Source organism: Strix uralensis, chromosome 2, assembly GCF_047716275.1.
Source record: "Strix uralensis isolate ZFMK-TIS-50842 chromosome 2, bStrUra1, whole genome shotgun sequence".
Taxonomy (NCBI): Eukaryota; Metazoa; Chordata; class Aves; order Strigiformes; family Strigidae; genus Strix; species Strix uralensis.
In genome coordinates, this window is record NC_133973.1 from 57172976 (window position 1) to 57194396 (window position 21421).

Here is a 21421-nt window from a genome sequence, read left to right on the forward strand (position 1 = left end):
GTTTTTATTGATGCCAAACATTTTTATTTTAATTAAAACTTAATTTGAGCTGCTGTTGTTGAACATGTCTGCTCTGAAATCTTGTTTTCCAGCAAATCCCATTTGATTTTTCTTTCTAATAAGTTTTTGTAATTTGGTTGTCTGTATAATAGTGCTGTCACAGCTGGCATTAATCAGCATTTTTATACCAAACTGTAGAGACCCATCATCCAACAACCACCCATCAAACAGAATAATACACAACTCTAGCGCTGAAATAGTTTTACAGCAGAGACTGTTATCATTATCACCACTTGACAGGGATGGAAGAGAGGTAAGGAGCCATGAAGTGCTTTGCCTAAAGACCTCCAGCAAACCAGCAGCAGAACTAGCCCCAGTTCCCAAAACAGTCTCCTGCAATTTTCTTGCTGTGGATCACAGGAATACAAATATATACATACCTCTCCTGGAGTGACAGTAGGTTGTTGTCCTATTGGTGTCATTGGGTTGTGTGAACAAACTTCACTGCTGTTCTTGGCCATGCTGTGCCAGTTTTCTGGCTACAAAGAACACTTCAGTTCCTCATGACTGCCAAGTTGGCAACTTTCTGCAACAATAAATGTACTATAAAGCAGAAAAAAGTATTCCAGGCAAAGAAAGGAGCTGTCTGCAGTGACATGGTAGAAAAAAAGAAAACACATTAGATGAAATTATTCACATTGCTGGCAGTAATGGAAATGTATAGCAGAACAGAAATGTGGAAAATGTTGGCAAAGATGAGGAAGAGAGATCACTTTTTTATTTAGTTTATTTTCAGTAAACTGTAATTTCTGTTAAATCAGAAATTCCAGCTAGGAAAAGTTGCAGAGTTACCTGGCATTGTGTAGGGTGATTTTTCTGAATGAGTCTCAGAGCTTCAAATTCTGTGGGGAGGTTATGAGTTTTAGCAAGTGTAGAATGTAGGTCTGGGGTATTCCTATTAACCATCGTGCAGCCATGGCTTAGGATATGTTGCAGTATGCTAAGCAAAACTTTTCAGTCTAGGATGCTTAAATTGTGGATGTGAACCAGAACTTTTCAAAGGGGCAAATAAATGTATTTGGCATTGGCATTAATAGGATTTTGGACTACTTTTGCAGCTTGAAGCTACAGAATAAATGTGTATTTTCCTCCCAGAATAACCTGAAATATAACTATCTATGAAGAACATCTTCCTAAACACAATCAAGAGAGAGATAGCTTTGTGGAGATACTCATGTGAAATTAACGGCAGTTTTGGGTGAAACATAAGAGGGAGGAAATCAAAGCAGCTATGACACATGCTTTAGAACATCCCCTGATCAATACATTTCTAGTTAGAGATATAAGATTTCTGTCCAACAAAGTTAGCTGCATACCCTTGTTCAGCAAAAGAGCCTATGTGGAATTTTAAGAACATGCTCATGTGGTATGGGAATGTTTTCTTAAGTCCAGGAACTAATTTAATACTTCAGAAAATTTACTTTAAACATCATAGCAAAAATAATTAACATTAGCTATTAGTTTAATTGAAAAAATTAAGTTATGTGCAACTGTCTGAAAGATCTAAAAATCTTCAGCTTGGGCGGCTGGAGGTCATTTCCATGTAAGTAACTTTAAGAGATTTTTAAAGTAATTTTCCTGGTCTGCTTTTTTTTTTTATTTTATTTTTTATTTTTTAATTTAAAGAAACTTGAAAATAAAAGTAATTGTTTGAATAAGCTATCTTCTGTAACAATCCTTTAGGGAGTTCTTATTTAAGTGACTATTCTGTTGACTAATTTCACAAGCTCAGTGCTGCTCAAGTGAGTGCTAGCACTTACTATGTCCTTCAAGTTCTGTGTTTCTATGCAAATATTTTGAGTTCTGGGAAATATGAATGCTTGTTGTTTGTGCAAGCATCAGTCTTTTTAGTCCAAGTGGTATACTTTCTAACTGTGAGAACAATGAAATTATAAAGCTTTATAAAGGCTCCTAAGTGGAAGTACAGAATCAAGAAAACTCCAAACTATTAAGAAGGAGATTGCTTATATATAAAAAAGGCTTCATACTGTGACATCTGAAATATCAGGGAACCAGACTGAAGGAGTCTCGCAGTTTATTTTCAGTGTTGTGTACCTATTCTAGAAGGGATAGCAGAACTTTCTAATAAAACTGGCCAAAATCAGTCCCATTAGGTACTGGATATTCCATAATTCTAACTACTCAAGTGACTTTTCAGAAAAATATGTGTCTGTGGGTTACAATGTATTAACCTTACCTGAGCTTAATTCAGAAACATTAGTTTTGGTGGTAGTGGCTGACATTCAGCTAGACTGCAGCTTGGACAGCTTGTCTAGTACCTACCACTGAGTTTGTAATGGACAGCTGAAAACAAAAATTTAAATAAAATTAGTGATCTCACTAGGAGAGTGTATGTTGCTGAAAGAAAGGCTGGGAGAAGCTTTTCTTTTGCACGTGCTGGAAACACAAAATCAGATGTATAATGTTGCATAAAAGTGAAACTCTAGAGCTGTGATCTTTATGAGCAAGTTTATTAAACAAATGCATATTTTCATCATTTTTTTAAAGTCTCTTATGTGGCTTTTTAGACCATTCCATACATCTTGTCTCCTTTTGTTTTTAAAATATTTGATATAAATTCTAAATCAGTCTTATTATTTTATATGAATACTTTATGCATGCACACACACTTTGAGTTTTTTATGCTTCTAGCGTTATTTAATCACAAAATGTCCCACCTTTCCCTATTTTTTAAAAAAGTTTCTGTCTCAAGTAGGAGGTACTTCCCTATTATATTTCAGTTTTGCACCCAAAATTGTTCAGGCTTTAGACCCTGACAGGATAGATTTTTTAAAAGGAGAAAATTGTTTTTATTGTTGTCAATTGTTTCTACATTCTTCTTTTTTAACAAAAAGCAGTTAACATGCTTAAGTTCAAATCTTTTAGGTAATGCAAAGGTGGAGATGAGAATTGTGTTATCTTTTAGATAACACAAAGGTGGAGATGAGAATTGAAGAAGTTTTAGTCTTGAAAATAAAAGTTCAGGGAATTCAAAAAGGCCTGCTCTAATAAAAAGTTTTGGATAAACGTAGCTGGTGCTGTCATGATGCATTCCAGTTTATAGCAGTTGATGTATATATATATATGCAAAAACCTTTTCGAAATAACTTTTAATTACATACTCACTGAAAAGAAATAAAATCTTGTCTTTTCAATATACATTGTTATCAGAATACCAGATGTGAGCACTATCAAATATAAGATCCAGCTGTTCATTTTGTTTAAATAAAAAATTATGAAATTATGTTTATTAAAAACCTTCATCCTACATTTACAATCCAAGTTCACAGGAAGTGAAATAACAAATCTTTAAGCTTCTTTCTGAATTTCTAGCTCCAATAGAGAAGTTATCAGAAACCACAGCTGTTTACGAATGGGTTACTAAGGGTTTGATAATGCAGGAGAGGAGAAGTAGGAAGGAAGCAGAGAACTGACAGAGCAGAAGCTCACCTAAGAAAGGGAGGTGGAGCTGCAATAAGATCCAAACAGAATTTTGCTGTGCCAGGAGCTGGAAATACCATATATCTTGGGTTACAACCTGTTTAATTACATTTCTGAACAGAGGCTTAGTAAACCTCTACACTGATATATCTGGATGTTGAGCTGTTGTAAGCTCTTGATGCTTGGGATTTATGTTTCCCCAGTTGCCCATGTAGTGATATTCAGTGACCTACCTGAGGTATGTATCTTATCCAGTTCTTGATGGCTGGATAATGGCAAGGCTTAATTGGCTTGGAGAATATCTACCAAAGAGAGAGTGATTTATTTATGGATTGCAAGTGAAAGTTATTGTTAGGGAAAATAGCCATTTTGTAGCTTTACAAAGAGCTGTCCACCTTACATGCAGATAGTTTAAAATAAAAAGTTGTGTTTATCAGCTAATATACAATCAATAACAGATTCACTGTGGTTAATTGGCACGGAGTGTACATCGTTGATGTAGCATGATTAAGATAGCAACACAAAGTTTTCTGGTCCCAAGAACCTAGGTGTTTTGTTTGTTTGTCCCAGGAGAGGGGTGCAAGCAGGTGATAGGCAATAATTGAGTGAACTGGAAGAGATGAAATCAGATGAAACCTACTTACAAATGCACTGTGAGTTTGTGTCTTCATCCAAAAGGCACATCAAGTGGGAAAGCCCAGCAACTAAGAGGCAGGTGAAAGCACATCCATTTCTTTATTTATTTTTAAACGAGAGGGAACAGTCACAAGGCAGGAAGTTATTTCTTTATAGATTTATTTTTGAAAAAAATGTTGGGTTTCCAAAGAAATCACACAAATAATTAGCATACATGTTGTTATGAAAATAGCTGCTGCAAAAATCTATTTCAAGGAGATTCTAATCAGTCTTTTTACCAGCATACCATTTGAGCTAGTTTCAGACACTACTTATTTTCTCTTTAGTTTACAATCCTTCCCTTCTGTGTCCAAATTGCTCATAGCAGTGAATGCCAGATCAGCCCTTAAGGCATCAAAGATACTTGTTTTCCTTCCTGAAACGCATAATCAGGCACTTGGCATCAGTGGCTATGACATACCAAGCTAAGTAATAATAACAGACATAATTTTGCATCCCCTGTATAAAGATAGAGGAGAACTAAATCCAGAAAAAAATGACAGGATGTATTTGCACTACCTGATGAGTTTTTCTTTTGTCTAATTTTTTATTGACCTGTGTTTTGCTTCCTTATGCAATCAGTATTAGACAAGCTAGAAAAGCTAGAGATTTGTTGAAAGTTTATACTATTGATACTGCGGCAATTTTTGTCATTGATTTAAATGGGAGCAAACTCAAGCCTTTGGTATTACTCCTAAGAGTCAAGAGGAGAATTTATTTGAACAGATACTGAACACATCTTACGATACATTCTGAAAGGAGAAAGCTCAAGGATTTACAGACATTTTCACATATCTTCAAGCACAGATTTCTCAAGCAGTTCCAGGCAGCAGTATTGCAATGCTCTGACAATATAAACTGTCACAGGCAGTTGTCACAAAGTCGTTCCCATCATTTGCAGGATGTTAAGAAGTAGCAGAATTGAGAAATTTTTTTAATGCTCAATTTAAATGCTTGATTTTTTAAAAAATGTAAGCAGTATATGCTTACATATCTGAAAATGCCAATTAACTATTTTTAAATTCATCTCCATCAGCTGATATAAGGTTTATATTATGTAAGTGTATAATATTTTCTCCATTCTGTTAAAGGATGCTTAGGAACAAGTGAGGAACTACCAACTCTACAGTAATTAAAACTCCTTCTATTTTTATCCAGAGAAGCCAGAAAAGTTGCAATGGTCAAAGCATAATTATAATATATGTCTTTTCCTCTCTTTTTATATCATTTAGATGTCAGCATGAATCAATTCCAAGTTCACTGGTTACTGGAGTCCTGTGCACACAATGACACCAAAGGACTTGGGAAAGTAACTGAGCTGACTTACGTAAGTCTCCATTCAGCCTTCTGCTTGACACTGAATGGCTCCTAAACAGACAGAGGAAGGATGGTTCTGTAACATAGCACAGTATGCTTTATACCATGTTTCACAGATGAGTAAGAATGTTTCTTTTTTTGTTCCTTTTCTGCAAAAGATAAAAATTATGCATCTGGACTGTTTGGGGTTTAGGGGTTTTTTTATTTTTAAATCCACACTAGGCTAAAATCTTATTTTTTTTGTCAGTGTTATTCAGAAAACAAGAGCAGGCAAACAAACTTCTTACTAAGTACTTACATATTTCTACAGCATTAGAACATGGAGCTTTATCTATAATTAGTACTGTAGGACTCTAGCACAGTGCAAATACTGAACAGTAATAATAGTAATTAATAAACTAGGTTTTCTTTTAGACATGCAGGTGGGTTTCACAGTCCTGGGGAGAATAATAGAATAAGAAAAAAGGACTGTAGGTGAAAAATATTAGACATTAAATCTGGAAGCCAGACAGATATCAGATAAGGAAAAAAGCTCTATGTAAGTACATGTCAGCCCAAATATATATTGCAGTGGCAGTTCTTTGTACTCAATTTGTTGGCAATCTGGTGTCATCCATCTCTGTAACACATTATTTGAACAACACAGTAATGCAATTGGTGCATCATAATTGATTTAGTGGGTTATGGAGAATGGAAGAAATCACAATTCACCTTTCCTTCTTACCCTGACCTATACTACCGGATCAATTCAGTGGAGTTAATGGCACGTAAAAGTAGAGTAAATCAGAAGACATCATTTCTCATACAGGAGTCTGCTACCTTGTAAGATTTACTGTTTCATGGGGTCAGCAAAGCAAACATTAGAGGTGGATTAAAAAAAATTATTATGACATAATGTTATGATTGGTCCCAATATTTCAAGTTATGCACATTGAAGATAGGAGAAAGTTACCAGTAGAGGTGAGGAAAAACTCTTTGTACATCTGCCCAAATGCATTGTGGGATTAGTTCACATATTTCCTCTCAATCATCTTGTAGTAATTGGTCCAATCTACTTTGGGAAACTGTTTCTTTTGAGGAAGAAACTGAATTACAAGCAAACGGAAGAAAGGTTTGGTACTGGATATGATAGATCAAGGTGGATAAAGGTCTTATGTTTCCAGTGTTGAGCATTTAGGCCCTGTCACAATAAATAAAAATAGTCCTGTCACAATTTTAAGGAGGCATCAAGACTGTTAGAGCACTCTCCCAGCAGGTGGAAGGTGGGGAGTCAAGTCCATTCTTAGCCCTATGTTGATGTCCCAGTGAAAATGACCTTCCAAGTGAAGGTTAGACTAATCCAATTTGGGATGAGAAAAAAGAGGGAGTTACGGAGAACACTGGAAATTGGTGGTTCTGAAGGGAAGTAAAGATCTAAAAGGCAGTGAAAGGCTTTTAACCTCAGCCAGTAAGGTATTATTGGTCATCTTCCCAGAAAAAAAACCCAAACTTTTTTTCTCATATATGATTTGTGCTAAAGCTTTCAGGCTGTGATTTTCAAAAGTACTTTAGAGAAAAGTAAGAATTTAGCAGGACACAAACTTTGTGTAAAGTCTTCTTCTCCAGTCATTGTCTTTAAACAGAGACTTGTGCTTTGTAGTTCAACTGTGGAACTTTTCTTCCTGATAAGAAGGTAGAAGTAGTTAATGTAGTAAAGTGGAAAAAAATGGGTCCATAATGCCATGCTAGATTTGAATGTGCTTTTAAAAAGTTAAATGTAGATGAAACCTGTCATTTACAGCAGCTTAACTCAGCTTTCTTACATTTATTTAATTCAATTAGCATTTACATCCTCACATTGCTACCCCCACTGCCATCATGTCAGAGAGATTGTTCTAAATGTTAGAAGCCAGTTGCTTTGATGCAGCGTGGCGAAGGAACTGTGTAGAACTGAAAGACATATCCAAATACCATGCTGATATATTTTACTACTGAAAATAATCATAACATAGGAAATGTTTGCTTTGTTCTCTGAGTAAAAGCCATGTTGGCATGTGTTAAGCATATCAGGAAAGTATTTTATTCAAGAAAATTTTCATCTTCTGCCAACCTTATTTTTCTTTTTTTTTTTTTTTCTAGAGGTCTATTTGCAGCATGTGATCTTTTTGTTTTTCTTGTTGTAGGAAAACTACATGATTCTAAAAGACCTGTCATTTTCATGCAAATATAAAGTAACTGTTTTGCCTGCAAAATCCAGAGGTCGTTTTAAGGCTGAGAGTATTTTCTTTGTTACCCCACCTTGCTCTGCATTTAAAGAAAAAAGCCACAAGCACATTAATTGTCCTGCTGAAGGAGGTAAGGCATGATCTGGAGAACTAGCCAAATAGTTTCAAATGCATTTATAATTACCAAAAAAAAAAAGTCTTTAAAAGCAATTCTAAAATGGGAAATGAAAGATTCAGAACAAATAAAGATATGACTAATGCTTATGTGAAAAATCAAATTAAATACAGAGCGGTATAGATTTTGGCTAGTTTTGTCAATTAAGTGATGATTTTAGTGGACTGTTTATAAACATATGACATTTGTTATTGTTATTTATTTTTGTAAGGAGGAACAGTTTCCCAGTTATATTTATTATAGTGATGGATGATAACTGTAAACATGATTATGCTGGCATGACCCATCTTTTGAATGTTTTGCTACTGATGCAAGCTGCTTTTTCAGTTTGCTTTTGTTTAGGTTAATTTCACTCTCAAATAACAAATAAAGTCACTCATACCTTTTACAGCATTGCCACAATGGTAGGTATAGCTAGAGGGTTATGGCAATCACAGAATTATCGAGTTATTGGTTGGAAACAACCTCTGGGGTTAGCTAGTCCAGCCACCTGCTTGAAGCAGGACTGTTGCCAGCACTAGGTTAAGTCAGCCATGGCTGTGCACAGCCAAGTCTGGAAACCTCTCTCTTCAGTTAGAGGGTGGCCCTCTCACTTTCAGTCTCTGCTGTCCCAAAGGGTGCTCCCATGCTCTGTGGGTTACCTCAGAGTCCTGCTGGCCACCACTGCCATTTCCTCACTGCTGCTCCTAATGGTTTCCATCATTACAGCCTTCCTGGGCAACTGCAACTCAGGGATGTTTCCTCTAATCAGAGTGCTCCTATTAACTTGTACTACAGTTTTAGGGCATGAATTTTACTTTTTGCCTGCATCATGGAGTTCTGTGCTATCCTGTGTGTTTTGTTGTGGTCCCAAAACTGAAAGATGGAGTTCAGGTACTCTAAAATAGAGAGGAGCAGGAGGATGGCTGCCTGTGAATGAGGCACTTTACATGCCATAGGCTTTTCTTTCTGTCACCTGCAGCTGACAGCAGTTGGTCTGAAGTTTGAATTTTGCCCAAAATGCCAAAGGAATATATCAAAGGGAGGCTTTGGTTAACAGTGAAAATGCGATGCCAGAAAGCTGTCTGAATCCTGGGTAACACCAGAAGAAAGCTCTGTCTGACCTTGATTTGTGGATATAAATTAACATTATTGAACATTATCTCTCAAAGTTTAGCTTATCTTTTTGCTTTCCAAATTTATAGTGCCAGTTCTACCCAAAGTGTTGGCCAAACCCGAGAATCTATCTGCGTCTTTCATTGTTCAGGAAGGTAACATCACTGGTCATTTTTCCTGGAAGATATCTAAGGCAGACCTTCACCAGCCCATGACAGGGTTTCAAGTCACTTGGGCAGAAGTAACCACGGAAAGCCGGCAGAACAGCTTACCCAACAGCATCATTTCACAGTCACAGATACTGCCAGCAGTAAGTTCTTTGTTACTTTTCTTTGCTAGCGGCTTCATAAGTGTGTGAGTAGATAGCCTATTTTTAATGTTTAATGGTGACGCAGCTGTCACATATAGCGTTCTCTGGCTCTGCAGGCAAGTTGGAGCAGGAAGTGCTTAATTTTTCCTCCTTGCTGGAGATACAAAGCACAGCTACTCTTCTTGATGACACATCAAGCATTTTAATGTGCACAACTGTCAAATTAGCAACCATTGTCTGAGAAATGCCTGAAGGGAGGAAAAGATCATCTGTGTGGCAATAGATAGTTTTTATTTTCTTTTGATGATCAGGCTGTTCAACTTGGCGGTTACTATAGTTTTACTAATTATTTGGTGTCCAATTTGATGGATTTAAGAGAATTTTCTCCTCCTTTGAGTCACTCATTGCTCTAAGAAAAATAAAAATCACTTCCCCCTCTGCCAATATACACCATTGTCCGATGGACAAATAATTTAAAGGAGAACTAGATTTCACTGTTTATTGAAAGTGCGAGAGTTAACAATTTGAGTTCTTCCTCCTATTTGCTTTAAGATGGCCTTTGCTATTTCAGTTCCTCCTTTGGCAGAGTCAGGTGAAGAGCATTTCTTTCAGACTCTGCTGCCAGATCCACCAGAGTCAACAAAAGGGCTTAAGGAGATGGCCTTGATCCAAAATCTGCTAACAACTTTGGGAGTCTTTCCATTCACTTCAGGGAAGTGGATCAGGTGATTGTGTCTAGAGCAGAATTGGCTGAAAATCTTTCCACAACATTTATTTCATCAAAGAATGTGTAAAATGTTTTGCTGGCCGCATCTTACATTCAGCGTGTTTTCCACAAATCCAAGACAAGGTTCTCACTATTCTGTCTTAATTCCTAGCAAACTGCCCGAGGGCTAGGGCACACATGTTTCAAAGCCTGTTGTCCTGGGGGAGTGCAGCAAAGCTGATGATGGATTCTCTAAAACTATGGGGCAAGCTACCACGCAGTGTACTGAGCTGTTTTGTTACAGCTTAGTACAGACTTGGTATGATCCGCTCAAATTCACTCAAAGCTCAACCTACAGTCCAGAGCAGAAGCACAGGGCAGATACAGCCTTGGTCTTTTCAGCAAGGGTTACCTTCAAGTGGTTACTCAGTCACAGACCTTTGGCTGCAAACAGCCACCTTAGCACAATAATAAGCAAAGTTACAGATCATGAGATGTTGATTTTCACTTTGGTTTTCATCTTTTTTTCTAGGAGCAGGCACATGTTTTATTCATAATTTCCATTCCTTTTTTTAAGCTTTTGGTCCAGTGAGGTCTGAAATATATATATAAAGTTTTATTTAAAACACTCCTTTGCATTGTGTTATGATTTAACTTTTTATCTTTGTTTTCATTTGGTTTCACTACTGTAGAGCCTGAAGACTTAATTTAATTTTCTTAGTTTATTTATTTATTTATTATAATAATCAATTTATTCCTTTTATTTAATTAGCTATCACTCTATGTATTTGTCTATTTATGGCAACTGGTTAACTTGCAGAAAACTCTGATTTGAGTTGAAACAGTATCTCCTGCCTCTCAGAAACCACCAGAATGAGGCATATTTTACAGTGAGGATCATTCACTCTTTCTTGTTGGTAGCCTCTGACTGATAAAAATTTAATATTTACACAACCAGAACTTAAACGCACAGGTCCCAGCTGCTGGAGGAGCACCTGAATGAGCAGGCTGAGTGCATGAGTGCAATGTATGCACTTTTCTCTCTCTCCTACCCATTCAGTATTTTATATGAGGTGGAACAGCTTCAGCAAGGTCTGTTAAGAGCAGCCCCATCTCAGAATATGTGCCAATTGGGCAGCAAAACTACATTTCCCTCCACCTTTTCTCTCCTTTCCCCTTTACTGCTAGCTCTGGCAGTAACAGAAACTTACCAGTTATTCCCACAGCTCACTTAGGTCCCCCTGCATGGTGCTGGGTGCAGTGCTCGCCAGAAGAACTTGCCCTGCAAATTCCTGGCTAGCCCATCCTGGCTAGTCGCAGGAGCCCACTGCACCATGTGGCATCACTGCCACACTGTCCCCTTTCTGGGACTGGACCTTTTCAGCTTGGAATAAGGTGAATCGGGACCTTTGATTCCTTAATACCCTTTAGTCTTTAGCCAGATGTATTCCCATTTGGGAGCATTTATAAACTGACTCTGAAATTATTTTGCACAGGTGTAAGTGACCATGAAAGGTATGGAGCAGTGAAAAGTGAGTCCATCATGCCAGAAATGGGATTAAGAGCAGAGGGCAAATTCTTATGGTGTAACTGGGACAAACCTGCTGAAATCAGTGTAGCCACGCTTACTTTCACTAGCTGCAGCAGGGGCCCCAGGCCTGCCATCAATTAATTTACCAATTAGTAGAATTCACAGGCACATCCAAAATAAAAACAAGTTTATATAATGACCATGTTTGTAAAGAGAAAGATTAGGAAGTTTCTTTTGTTTTTTTTTGGTGAAGGGCACATCATCCATTTTCCAGAACACTAAGGAACAACTTGGACCTCTTACACATGAAACCATAACATTATGGTAAAAAGTCTGCTCAAAGGGAATAGCAAGCAAAATATTCAAAACAAACCCTCTCAACAGAATGATGCATACATTAAATCCTTTTAACAGAATTCTAAGAAAATAATTTGTGGGTGCTGAGAGTGACATAACCTGTTTAAACCACTGATTTGTGTGAATAGAGAAACTGTGTTTTATTTTTAGATGCTCTGAGAATTAATGTGATTTATTTATTTTTAGGATCATTATGTACTTACTGTGCCCAACCTGAGGCCATCAATGCTGTACCGTTTGGAAGTACAAGTGCTGACAACTGGTGGGGAAGGTCCAGCTACGATAAAGTCATTCCGAACACCCGAACTTCCTCCATTTTCACCCCACAGTAAGTACTACACCATTTTGACATGAGATTACATGTTACAAAACTTCAGTCCTCCACATGTAAGCAGTTTGCTCGAGCCTTACAGTCTTTATTGATTCCAGTAGCGTTCCATAAACTTAAGATGTGTGAAAATATTGGGTTTCTCCCCCCATAATTGTCCATCAGCAATGATGGAAGAAAATGCAGTCTTTTGCTCAGTTTCTGTGATCTGACATTTACCATTCATTGCACTACAGCTCTTTGGCTTATGCCTGTAGCACTTGGGATTCAAAGTTGGTCTGTCCTCCAGGTACTACCTAGGCCTGGGATTCCTTAGCTTTCAAGATCAGATTTTTCTGGGTGCATTCAGTCCAGCATGGCTAGAGCCTGATCATATTTCTAAAGCACTGCAGACCTCTTAAAGGCCATTTCCAGCATTTTATATGTTTCTGAAAACTACAGCTCAGTGTTGTGAAGCCCAGTAAAAAATGTAATGAATTAGTCCAGGATTCATCTGCTTGAATCTTTTTGTCCTTTCACAGTGCCACTAAGGTTGTCTGGACTGAACATGCACAGAGTTGTCAGCACAGGTAGTTCATTTATAAGCTGAAGGACTGCAAGCTGAAGGCCTCACAAAGCTTTTTTAGTATGGATAAATGTTGGTATTGCATATTCAGGGATTGATATGTGCATATTTTCCTATTCTTTTGTTTAGGACCTCATCTGAAGCAACATCATCCACATCACTACAAGCCACCCCCAGAGAAATATTAGACTGTTTCAGATGATTATACAAATAACTGAGAGAAAAACTGAGCTCCCAAATGAGGCCTGGGAAAAGGCACATCTGTAGGAACAGTGAACCCAGTTTTCCAGTGGAAGTTACCGTCCTGTACGATCTGTATCTACTTCTCTGTAGTTTAGGCATGAAGGATTGTATCTGTTCCAAGATCAGGATGAAATATACAGCAAATATTTCAGTACCACCACTATTCAACAAACTGAAGATCACATCCAACTCAACACCTGTGAGAAAATCTGAATTGTGTTCATTATAATGTTTTTGTATTTCTATGTTTAAAGTAGATTGAAATGGTGCAGTGTGTACAGGTTTTTCTCTTAGTGACTTCATTGTTAATATTTGCAAGGTTGTCCTGTGATGTATACATACTTTTGAACACTGGAGGCCATGTTCTCATCAGCATGTTTAAGTGATCTATTTTACTTAAAGCTCTGCCTGTCACCAGTTTAAGCCCTAATGTATTTTGCCATTAAAGAAGATCTCCATATGTCTGAAATAAGGACATAAGTAAAATAAATACCAGTAGCAGAAACCCTCAAATAGTATTTAGTAATTGCAGTATCACCACAGAGGAAAATGATGATACATTTGTATCACCCATATGTTCTGAAGTGGCGTGTAGATCTTCTATTAATGTAGTTAATAGCTAAAAAATATTCAGGGTAGATGTACCATTGTAAAGAAACAAATGACAATTAATAGAATTGTTGAAAATGAATAGAAATTAATGCAATTAATTGATAGGTCCTGGAGAATTAGTTTTAAAACCCCACACAATTTTTTGGTATATAATATTTCAAGGTATAATAATATCTTGAAAAGAAACACCAATTTTCTAGTTAAAAATACGAATAGTTAACATTAACATTTTAGAAACTGAAATTCTGAGGCACATTTATTATTCAAGTAGCCATAGAGCTACTATTTGGCTTTGGATTTTGATGCGCATATTTCTTTTCCCCATGGATCTTTAGAACATAAAGATGGATGCATTGGCTCTATTCTGCTGTTTCGCTTACAGAAAGAATGATGTGACAAGATTCTGGCATCTGGAAAACATTGGCTTATAGTTTATTTGAATGCATTTTTCAAATTTAGACAGAAGGGTGCCCTTTTTAACCATAAGGGAATTTATATTACCTTATTGTGCAATATAAACTGACTAGAGTAATTTGCCACATAGAGAGACAAACATCAATAGTAAACAGAAACTTCTTGGATTTATTATGAGAGGGTGGAAAGTATCTGCCAATAAATGCTCATACAAATGCTCATAATCATCTTATAACGTTCAAGAGATGTTCAAAGTGCTCCTGCATTCTTTGGCACCGTTTCCATTACTCCCTGAAACATCACATGAGGATAACATACCTCAAACACTCAGGAGTCAAACTTCACAAGGTGGTCACTTTTTCTACCAGCAGATGCTACAGACTCACCTGTATTTCATATTTGCCTGACATATTCAGTGAGAGAAGCTCAGACATTAGTGGTAAATATATATTCCTTCTCTTGACAAACTGTTTTGTGGAAAAGCAAATATGAAGAAAAGAAATAGATACCTGAAACTGAGGATCAGAGTTACGTTTATTGTAGTAGAGCATTCACAAAATATTCAAATACATTTTGTCTATACTGAAGTTTACAGCTTTTTGTTTCATGTGGCTTGATACCACAGGGGTGAAAGAAACTCGGTTAATTTCTGATCACTTGCTCATTCTACCTTATTTTTTTTCCATTCTCTTTCTACTTTGCTTGTTGTCTTTTTTGTTATGCTCTCAGTGACCAAGAACTTTTCCAGACATTTTCTATTGCTACATGGTTTGGGCCTTTAACATATTTCAAAATATTAAAGGCTATGGTGCTTTTAATTCCTTCCTCTATCATTCTGTCATCTCTCCTTTTCCAAAATACATTAGCAAATAAACAGATGAACTCTTCTTTGTAAAATCTCTACTATAAAGGTTTATTTTCAATTTTGACAGAAGGCCAGAGTCTCAGAGATTTTTGTTGGGATGGAAATGTTTTTTGTGTACAAGTGTTTAGCAAAGAAAACACAATTTGAGTCAAACTGGTGGTGCAGCACTGCTCTGACACTGAGATTGCACAGGGTGTAGGTAAGGCTAGAAGTGATCTCCGTGGTGTTTGCTGGGAGCTGGAGTCAGTGGGATCAGAGAAAGTAATTACCTCGAGCTTCTCTGACAAATTCTGTCCAAACCTTTCAATCACAGTCTATTCTAGTTATGCTGGGGCAAAGCTGTAGTGACTTGATTAATGTTAATGAAATTATGTTTCATTCATAGTGACATGGTAAAGCATAGAACACATGTGTCAATCTTTATTACAATGATGCCAAATATGGCTTGGAAGTAAACTGGAAGTTTGCATCCCTGAGTGATCATACCCTTAGTCTTGGTTGCTGAGGGAAAGCCTCATTCTTCTGAAAGGAATCAAAATGGTTACTGTTTGCTGATGCGAGTCTCTTTGAAGGATTCAACTTTTAAAAGTAAGAGTGTACTTTTGAAGAACATGGAGGGCTTTTCCCTTTTGAAGTAGATTCTGGAAATCAAAAAAAATTTTATAAAGTAGAATTATATTGAACAAATGTATAATATAGAGTCCACTAAGATGTAAATTATTTTTTTCCTTCTACAAATCAGCTTATCAACTAACCTTTCAAGTCACCCTCCAAATCAAAAATGATAAAAAGAAAGACAACAGAGCTCATGCATGGATGTTAAATTCCTGACTAAGTGTAATTTCCTGGTTATTCTTTGAATTTAGCAGTACAGATTTGAAGTTGTTAGTGCCTAATTCTTAAAGCCTTGTTTGCTGAATTTTACAGGGTATTGTCCTAATTTACTAGCCTAATTCACATTAAACATTTAATTCCGCAATAGAGTTGTAATTCACTACTTGATTCACTAGTTAAAGATTTATTTTCTCTAATGATGTTGCGTAATACAGAGTTAATATAGATATTGGGATGTTTTTAGATACGCTGCACCTTTACACTAATGTATTATTTGCTATGTACGATTCTGATGAATTTGTCAGTTGACTTCAGGATGCATTTTATCTTAAAGGAGAATTATAAGATTATGCCATTTTTACTAACTGCTTTTTCTTCATTGTGATTTTTGTTTAAGAAGAGAATGGTTTGTTCTTGCTATATCTTTTTGACCATTTTTGAGTTGTTTATAGAGCAGGAGAAATTTAAATAAGACAGAGCTTGTCCTGTATCATCTATGTGTATGATCTTGAATATTCATTAAGAATATAGAAGATAGACAATAAGACAGACGTCTGACTTCTGAAATGGTGAACACCCTCAACTTGGTGGCTTCAGAAAAAGCTGAGGACATGGTGTGGCAATGCTAACATTGACAATTAATGTTTGGCGTGGTCACACGCAAAGTCAAAGAAATACTCATTGCTAATGTGAATGGGAATTTTACCGTTGGTATTGGCAGAACTGTACAGAAACCTTAATACTGAGTCAATTTATTCCACAATACTTTAGTCTCCATGCTCCCAACTGGAGTCAGGGAGAGTTGCAGATAAGCAGGCCCTGATTCGGGAAGGTATGCAGAAGAGGAAAATTCCATATGCACGAAAGAAGTCAGTAGGATGGAAGTAAACCTGTGCAGTTAAAAATTACCTTAGTGATGCCTCAAATAAAGCATGGATGTCAAAATTTGCTTGAATACTGCCTTAAATCAGGGCATTATAGAACAAAGTGTGGAACCCAGACAGTTCTAAATTCTGTGTACAACACCATAAAAATTTTTATTTTTGTCTTGTGTATATGTAAATGTAGTTGTGATATTGACTTATTTATTAATTCATTTTCTTATACTATGTGCCAAGTATATTCCTACCCTTTTGATCAGTACCTGTGAACATCAATTACTAAGAATAATGTTATGCAAACTTGTGCATTGTAACCAGGAATATGATGCTAATAAGCTGTTGCATGTAGTTTTAAATAATTAAGAAAACCCTTTATTTAAAAAATGTAAATGAATACCTGCAGATGTTAATGATTATATATGGTTTTGCATGCCAAAACTCATTGTTCAGTTGTGGGCATGAAATGTAACGACTGTATTACCTCTACTGAATATATTAGTAAGGTACAATTTACAAAATAATTAACAGAGCTCTATATGTAAAATTTTTCCTTTTTACTTAATTATATTGTAGTAGAGGTAACAGAACTGCTTCTCTGTTACCCAAATTGGCTGTAGAAATTATGTTCCTATAACACTCATTTAAAGTCAGTATTTATTTATGTATGTAATACAAAAAGATTGGTCTTATGTGTTTGTCCTGTTACTTAGAGAAAAAAATACACTTCTTGTAAAAACAATTTGTAAAAAACTGTAAATGTAAATAGAGTCTGATTTCTTTTACTCACTATTTTCATGTTTAGAATTTGTACATACTGTTTAGGTAATAAACTATCCTACATCAAAATCTTGCTACATCATCTCGTCCATACAGAATTTATAGTTTTGTTTTAAGTTGAAGACAGTCATCTAAGAAAAATCAGTGTCACACCAAGTACCTTTGCTACATCTAAATTTCATTGTGTATAAAGTCATACCATTTTATCCTCTGTTTACTACAGCATTTTGTTTTCTTTAGAAAGTGATCAAAATAATCTGAAAATAAATTTAGATATAATTCGAGTCTTTTACATTGAAAAGCAATCATTGAAGTAAAAAATCAGACTCAAGAACTTGCCATCCCTTTCTCTGTTTTAATGGGATAGTTCACAGTGAAGATTTGTTCACCCTTTGTAATGCTGACTTAAAATAATTAAAATGTTACTGGATCTATGTCAGTGGCCTGATCTTACAAGTCAAGATTTTCATGGTTGATATGATGGTGAAATCTATGTGTACACCAAATTTTGAGTATTTTCTATTTTAAAGTGCAGTATCCCGTGATTTAAATTCTATATTTTTAATAAATATAAATATCTGTCTTAGTACAAACATTTAACTGTTTCAACTTGTCATAGATGTGCTATCATTCTCAGATGCAATATCCTTAGTTTGGGGATGCTCCTTTGACTTACTCCTGACTTACCTAATAAACATTTAGATTTTGTTAACTTGCACATAAACTCCAAAATTTCCTGGTATTTCTTTCTCATTAGAATAACTGCTTAAAATTTTGGGTTTGGTTTTCCTTTTACATAAATGGATAATATTTAGAAAAACCCATGTACTTAAATTTCTCTGCAGGTTGGACTGTTTGAATTATATTTGTTACTATGATTCAGTAAACCCAGACAAGAATGATATATCACCATGGATAGGTAAGCTGTTATAATAAATAGTTCAATTGTTCTATACACTGTAATTCAAAATAGTCATTCATTTTTTCTTTCCATAACTTCAAATATTTTAGTCAACATTGAATTAAAAGACACAATGACTGGATGATCTGAATCATATGAAATAAAACAAATTTGCTATATATTGAACAGTATTGACCGTTTTGGTTTGGGGTTTTGTGTCTTGTACTTCTGTACAACTTGGCTTTTGTGCATCTAAAAGCAGAATGCACTCAAAAGATTCAATTTCATAAAAAAAATTAATACAATGAAAGCTTTTTACAGTACAACCTCACCCCATACTTCTGTTTTCTTGTTACAGGTGTTGTATTGTCATCGCCTGGATATATGCCAGCTTCCTTGAGGAAGGCCTTGGGCCATAACACTGGCTGCTAGCCCATCAGTAGCAATGCAGCACTTGTAAGGGTAAAGAAATCACTGGGGAGAACATTGAGAACATAAGCTTTGAAATAGAGCCAATGTGCAAAACTCCTGCAGATTTGAAGGGGATGTGGTTCAGCAGAAGCGAATTGCTGCATCCCCTTTGGATTGTGCTTAATAGCCTTCCTGCTTCTACTCAAGGTGCTGGCAGAAGCATAGATTAATACTTAATATGTGCCTTGCTATAACCATTTACTGAGAGTGCCATGTGGCACAGAAACTGGAGAATTTATGAATGCTTTTGGTACCCCGTTCCTCACCTGTGATGGGGATTTGTTCACGTGACTTAATAATAAGCTACATTCAGGGGGTGTGTTTCTTCTCAATGGAAGATCAACTTTGAAAATAGTGGGTTGTCATTTTTCAGGAGAGTTAGGCAAATATGCTATGCACAAATATCCCTTTATATTTGTGAGCAAAATCTGTTTGTACACCAAATAGAGCTTGCTTGTCTTTTTTTCACAAGCTGTCCAGTAATATATATGTTCAGCAGGTTCAAAATTGTCAATGTTTAAAAGTAACTGGATTTGTTGATTAGTACTCATTAGCCAACATATTTTTCATATTTTTATAATATTTAGAAAGTTGCCTGACTTAAATGGTTCAGACTGCACAGTTATAGTAGATGCAGAGTGATAGGCTGTAACTTCCATGCTGTCATTTCTGTGTAAGTGAAAGGCAGAGGAGGCAGATTGGGGACAGAAGAGCATAGGTGGCACAAAAAGAAGCTAATCATCTGATGTATTTGTTTCTTTGCAGACATCCAATTTCCAGTATTAGTAATTATCTGCAAACATTCAAAATGTCTTTTAAATTTATTTTCTGAGATGTGCTGCAATACTTGCTTGAAATGTAAATATTTCAGACTTTCAGTGAATGTACCTACAAGGCAAAATCAATTAGACCGTAACTCATAAAACAGGAATATACAAGAAAAAATAAGCTGATGAATGCTAATGCTTGTCTTAGAGCACTTAGGGACAACTGTTCTTTTTGCTTGGTGTTTATTGAATCACACTGAATACAAAGAAGATCCATATGCATTTTTTTGCTTTGAGTGAAATAACTCTTATCACAAAGGATCCCATTTAATTGGCTAAAGGTGCTTCATGAATGGCTGTGTTACCAGAGGTATACAGTAGCTTAACACTGTAATGATGCATTAGAGAATGAATCCTGCATTTTTTCATTTACCTGAGATTGTATTGATTTGTCTCATCTTTTTGCCTGAACTTTTTTTTTTTTTTTATAATGGATCACTGTTCATTGCTTTTGTTGTATGTTCAGTGTGAGAACTTTTCTCATTTATTTGTCTTATTCATACATTACACACTCAAAGCGTGTTTCTCTTCACTGCTCATTACTAGAAAGATCTAGGTTTATGATAACTTTCCAATAAAAAATAAAGCCATTAAGGTAATATATACATTCATGTATTAGAGCTGATTTCAATAAAGGGCTCCTTGTCAACAAAATAATATTAGTTTTTAGATATAAAGTATATCTGCAGCTATATCATTTAAATTACTCTGTACATAATATAGTTTTGGAGAATAGGAAACCTTACTAACAGCCATGCTAGCCACAGGAAATTGTAGCAAGCACACAGAAGCATATTAAACTGATAGATATTGCCCATATTTGCAGCTTGATAAATGCTGTTAAGACAATAAATTATGTTCAGGTTTGCTAAATACATCACTTTGAGCAAAAGTGATCCCAATTCATCTGCAAAAAATACCAGAAGTCTGGAGAGAGATATAGCAGGAACAATATAAACTTCTGTGCCTGAATAATATCAAAAAGCATAAAGCTGACACAGCTTAAATTATCTTTATATGAGTTTTTCCCAATCACTAATAGAGAATAATCAATGCTTTAATAAAATCCTAAGATGATCCCATATTTATTTTGTAGGTGATTTTGTAACTTTTGTAAGCAACTTCATAAAATATGTGGAATAAATAACAAGAAATTCATCCTTTTAATTCATTAAATTTAATTTAAAGATTAATATTTACCTAACATCATTGTCAGAATCACTCAGCAGAAAACTTGCAGAGAGCGGTGTAATTCAGTTGAGTGAACAGTTCAGTTTGGGATTTTCTCCCTGAAATTCAACCTCTGACTAAGAAAAGTCTTCCTACTTTTAAAAATTATATATACAGTTATTGGGAAACTATGAATCAAATACTGTCAGTTTTTGCAGTAGCTGTTGTCAGACTTTGTCTAATAAACTTGTTCTCATATCTCAGCTAACCTCAAAATCTCTGGAATAGTTTATTGGATGCTATCATTCGTAAATGATAGGTTGCTCAGGGCGTTGCCCTTTTATGTTTTGGAAATAACCGAGGAAGGGAATTCCACATCCTCTCTTACTAATTACTTGTGAAACAACAGTAATCAAATAGTGACATCTTAACTCTCATGGAAATTGTATGGGAAAAACCACAAGGCATAAACAATTTCAACTGCATTGATGAGCCTGTCAAATTACAAAGAAATTGAAAAATTTTATTCTGAAGCACGAGCTTATCGGTTCTTTTATTCTCAGTAGGTTTGTGATGAAACCTTTCTTACACGGGCCCTAGGAATTCAAAGCTATCAGAAAATGAAACCTGCAGCTTCTCAATATATTTTTATTTTGTCAGAC

At 35.7% G+C, this 21421-nt stretch overlaps 1 protein-coding gene across 1 annotated transcript in view; it reads left to right on the forward strand.

Annotated features, from left to right (window-relative positions):
- Window positions 1-17459, forward strand: part of ANOS1 (anosmin 1) — a 151602-nt gene extending 134143 nt beyond the window's left edge. The window contains exons 10-14 of the mRNA XM_074858854.1: window positions 5409-5503; window positions 7656-7827; window positions 9057-9277; window positions 12058-12199; window positions 12894-17459. Coding sequence (XP_074714955.1) covers window positions 5409-5503; window positions 7656-7827; window positions 9057-9277; window positions 12058-12199; window positions 12894-12952 — 689 coding nt within the window. The 3' untranslated portion in view covers window positions 12953-17459. The remainder of the gene's footprint in view (window positions 1-5408; window positions 5504-7655; window positions 7828-9056; window positions 9278-12057; window positions 12200-12893) is intronic.
- Window positions 17460-21421: the final 3962 nt, after the last annotated feature.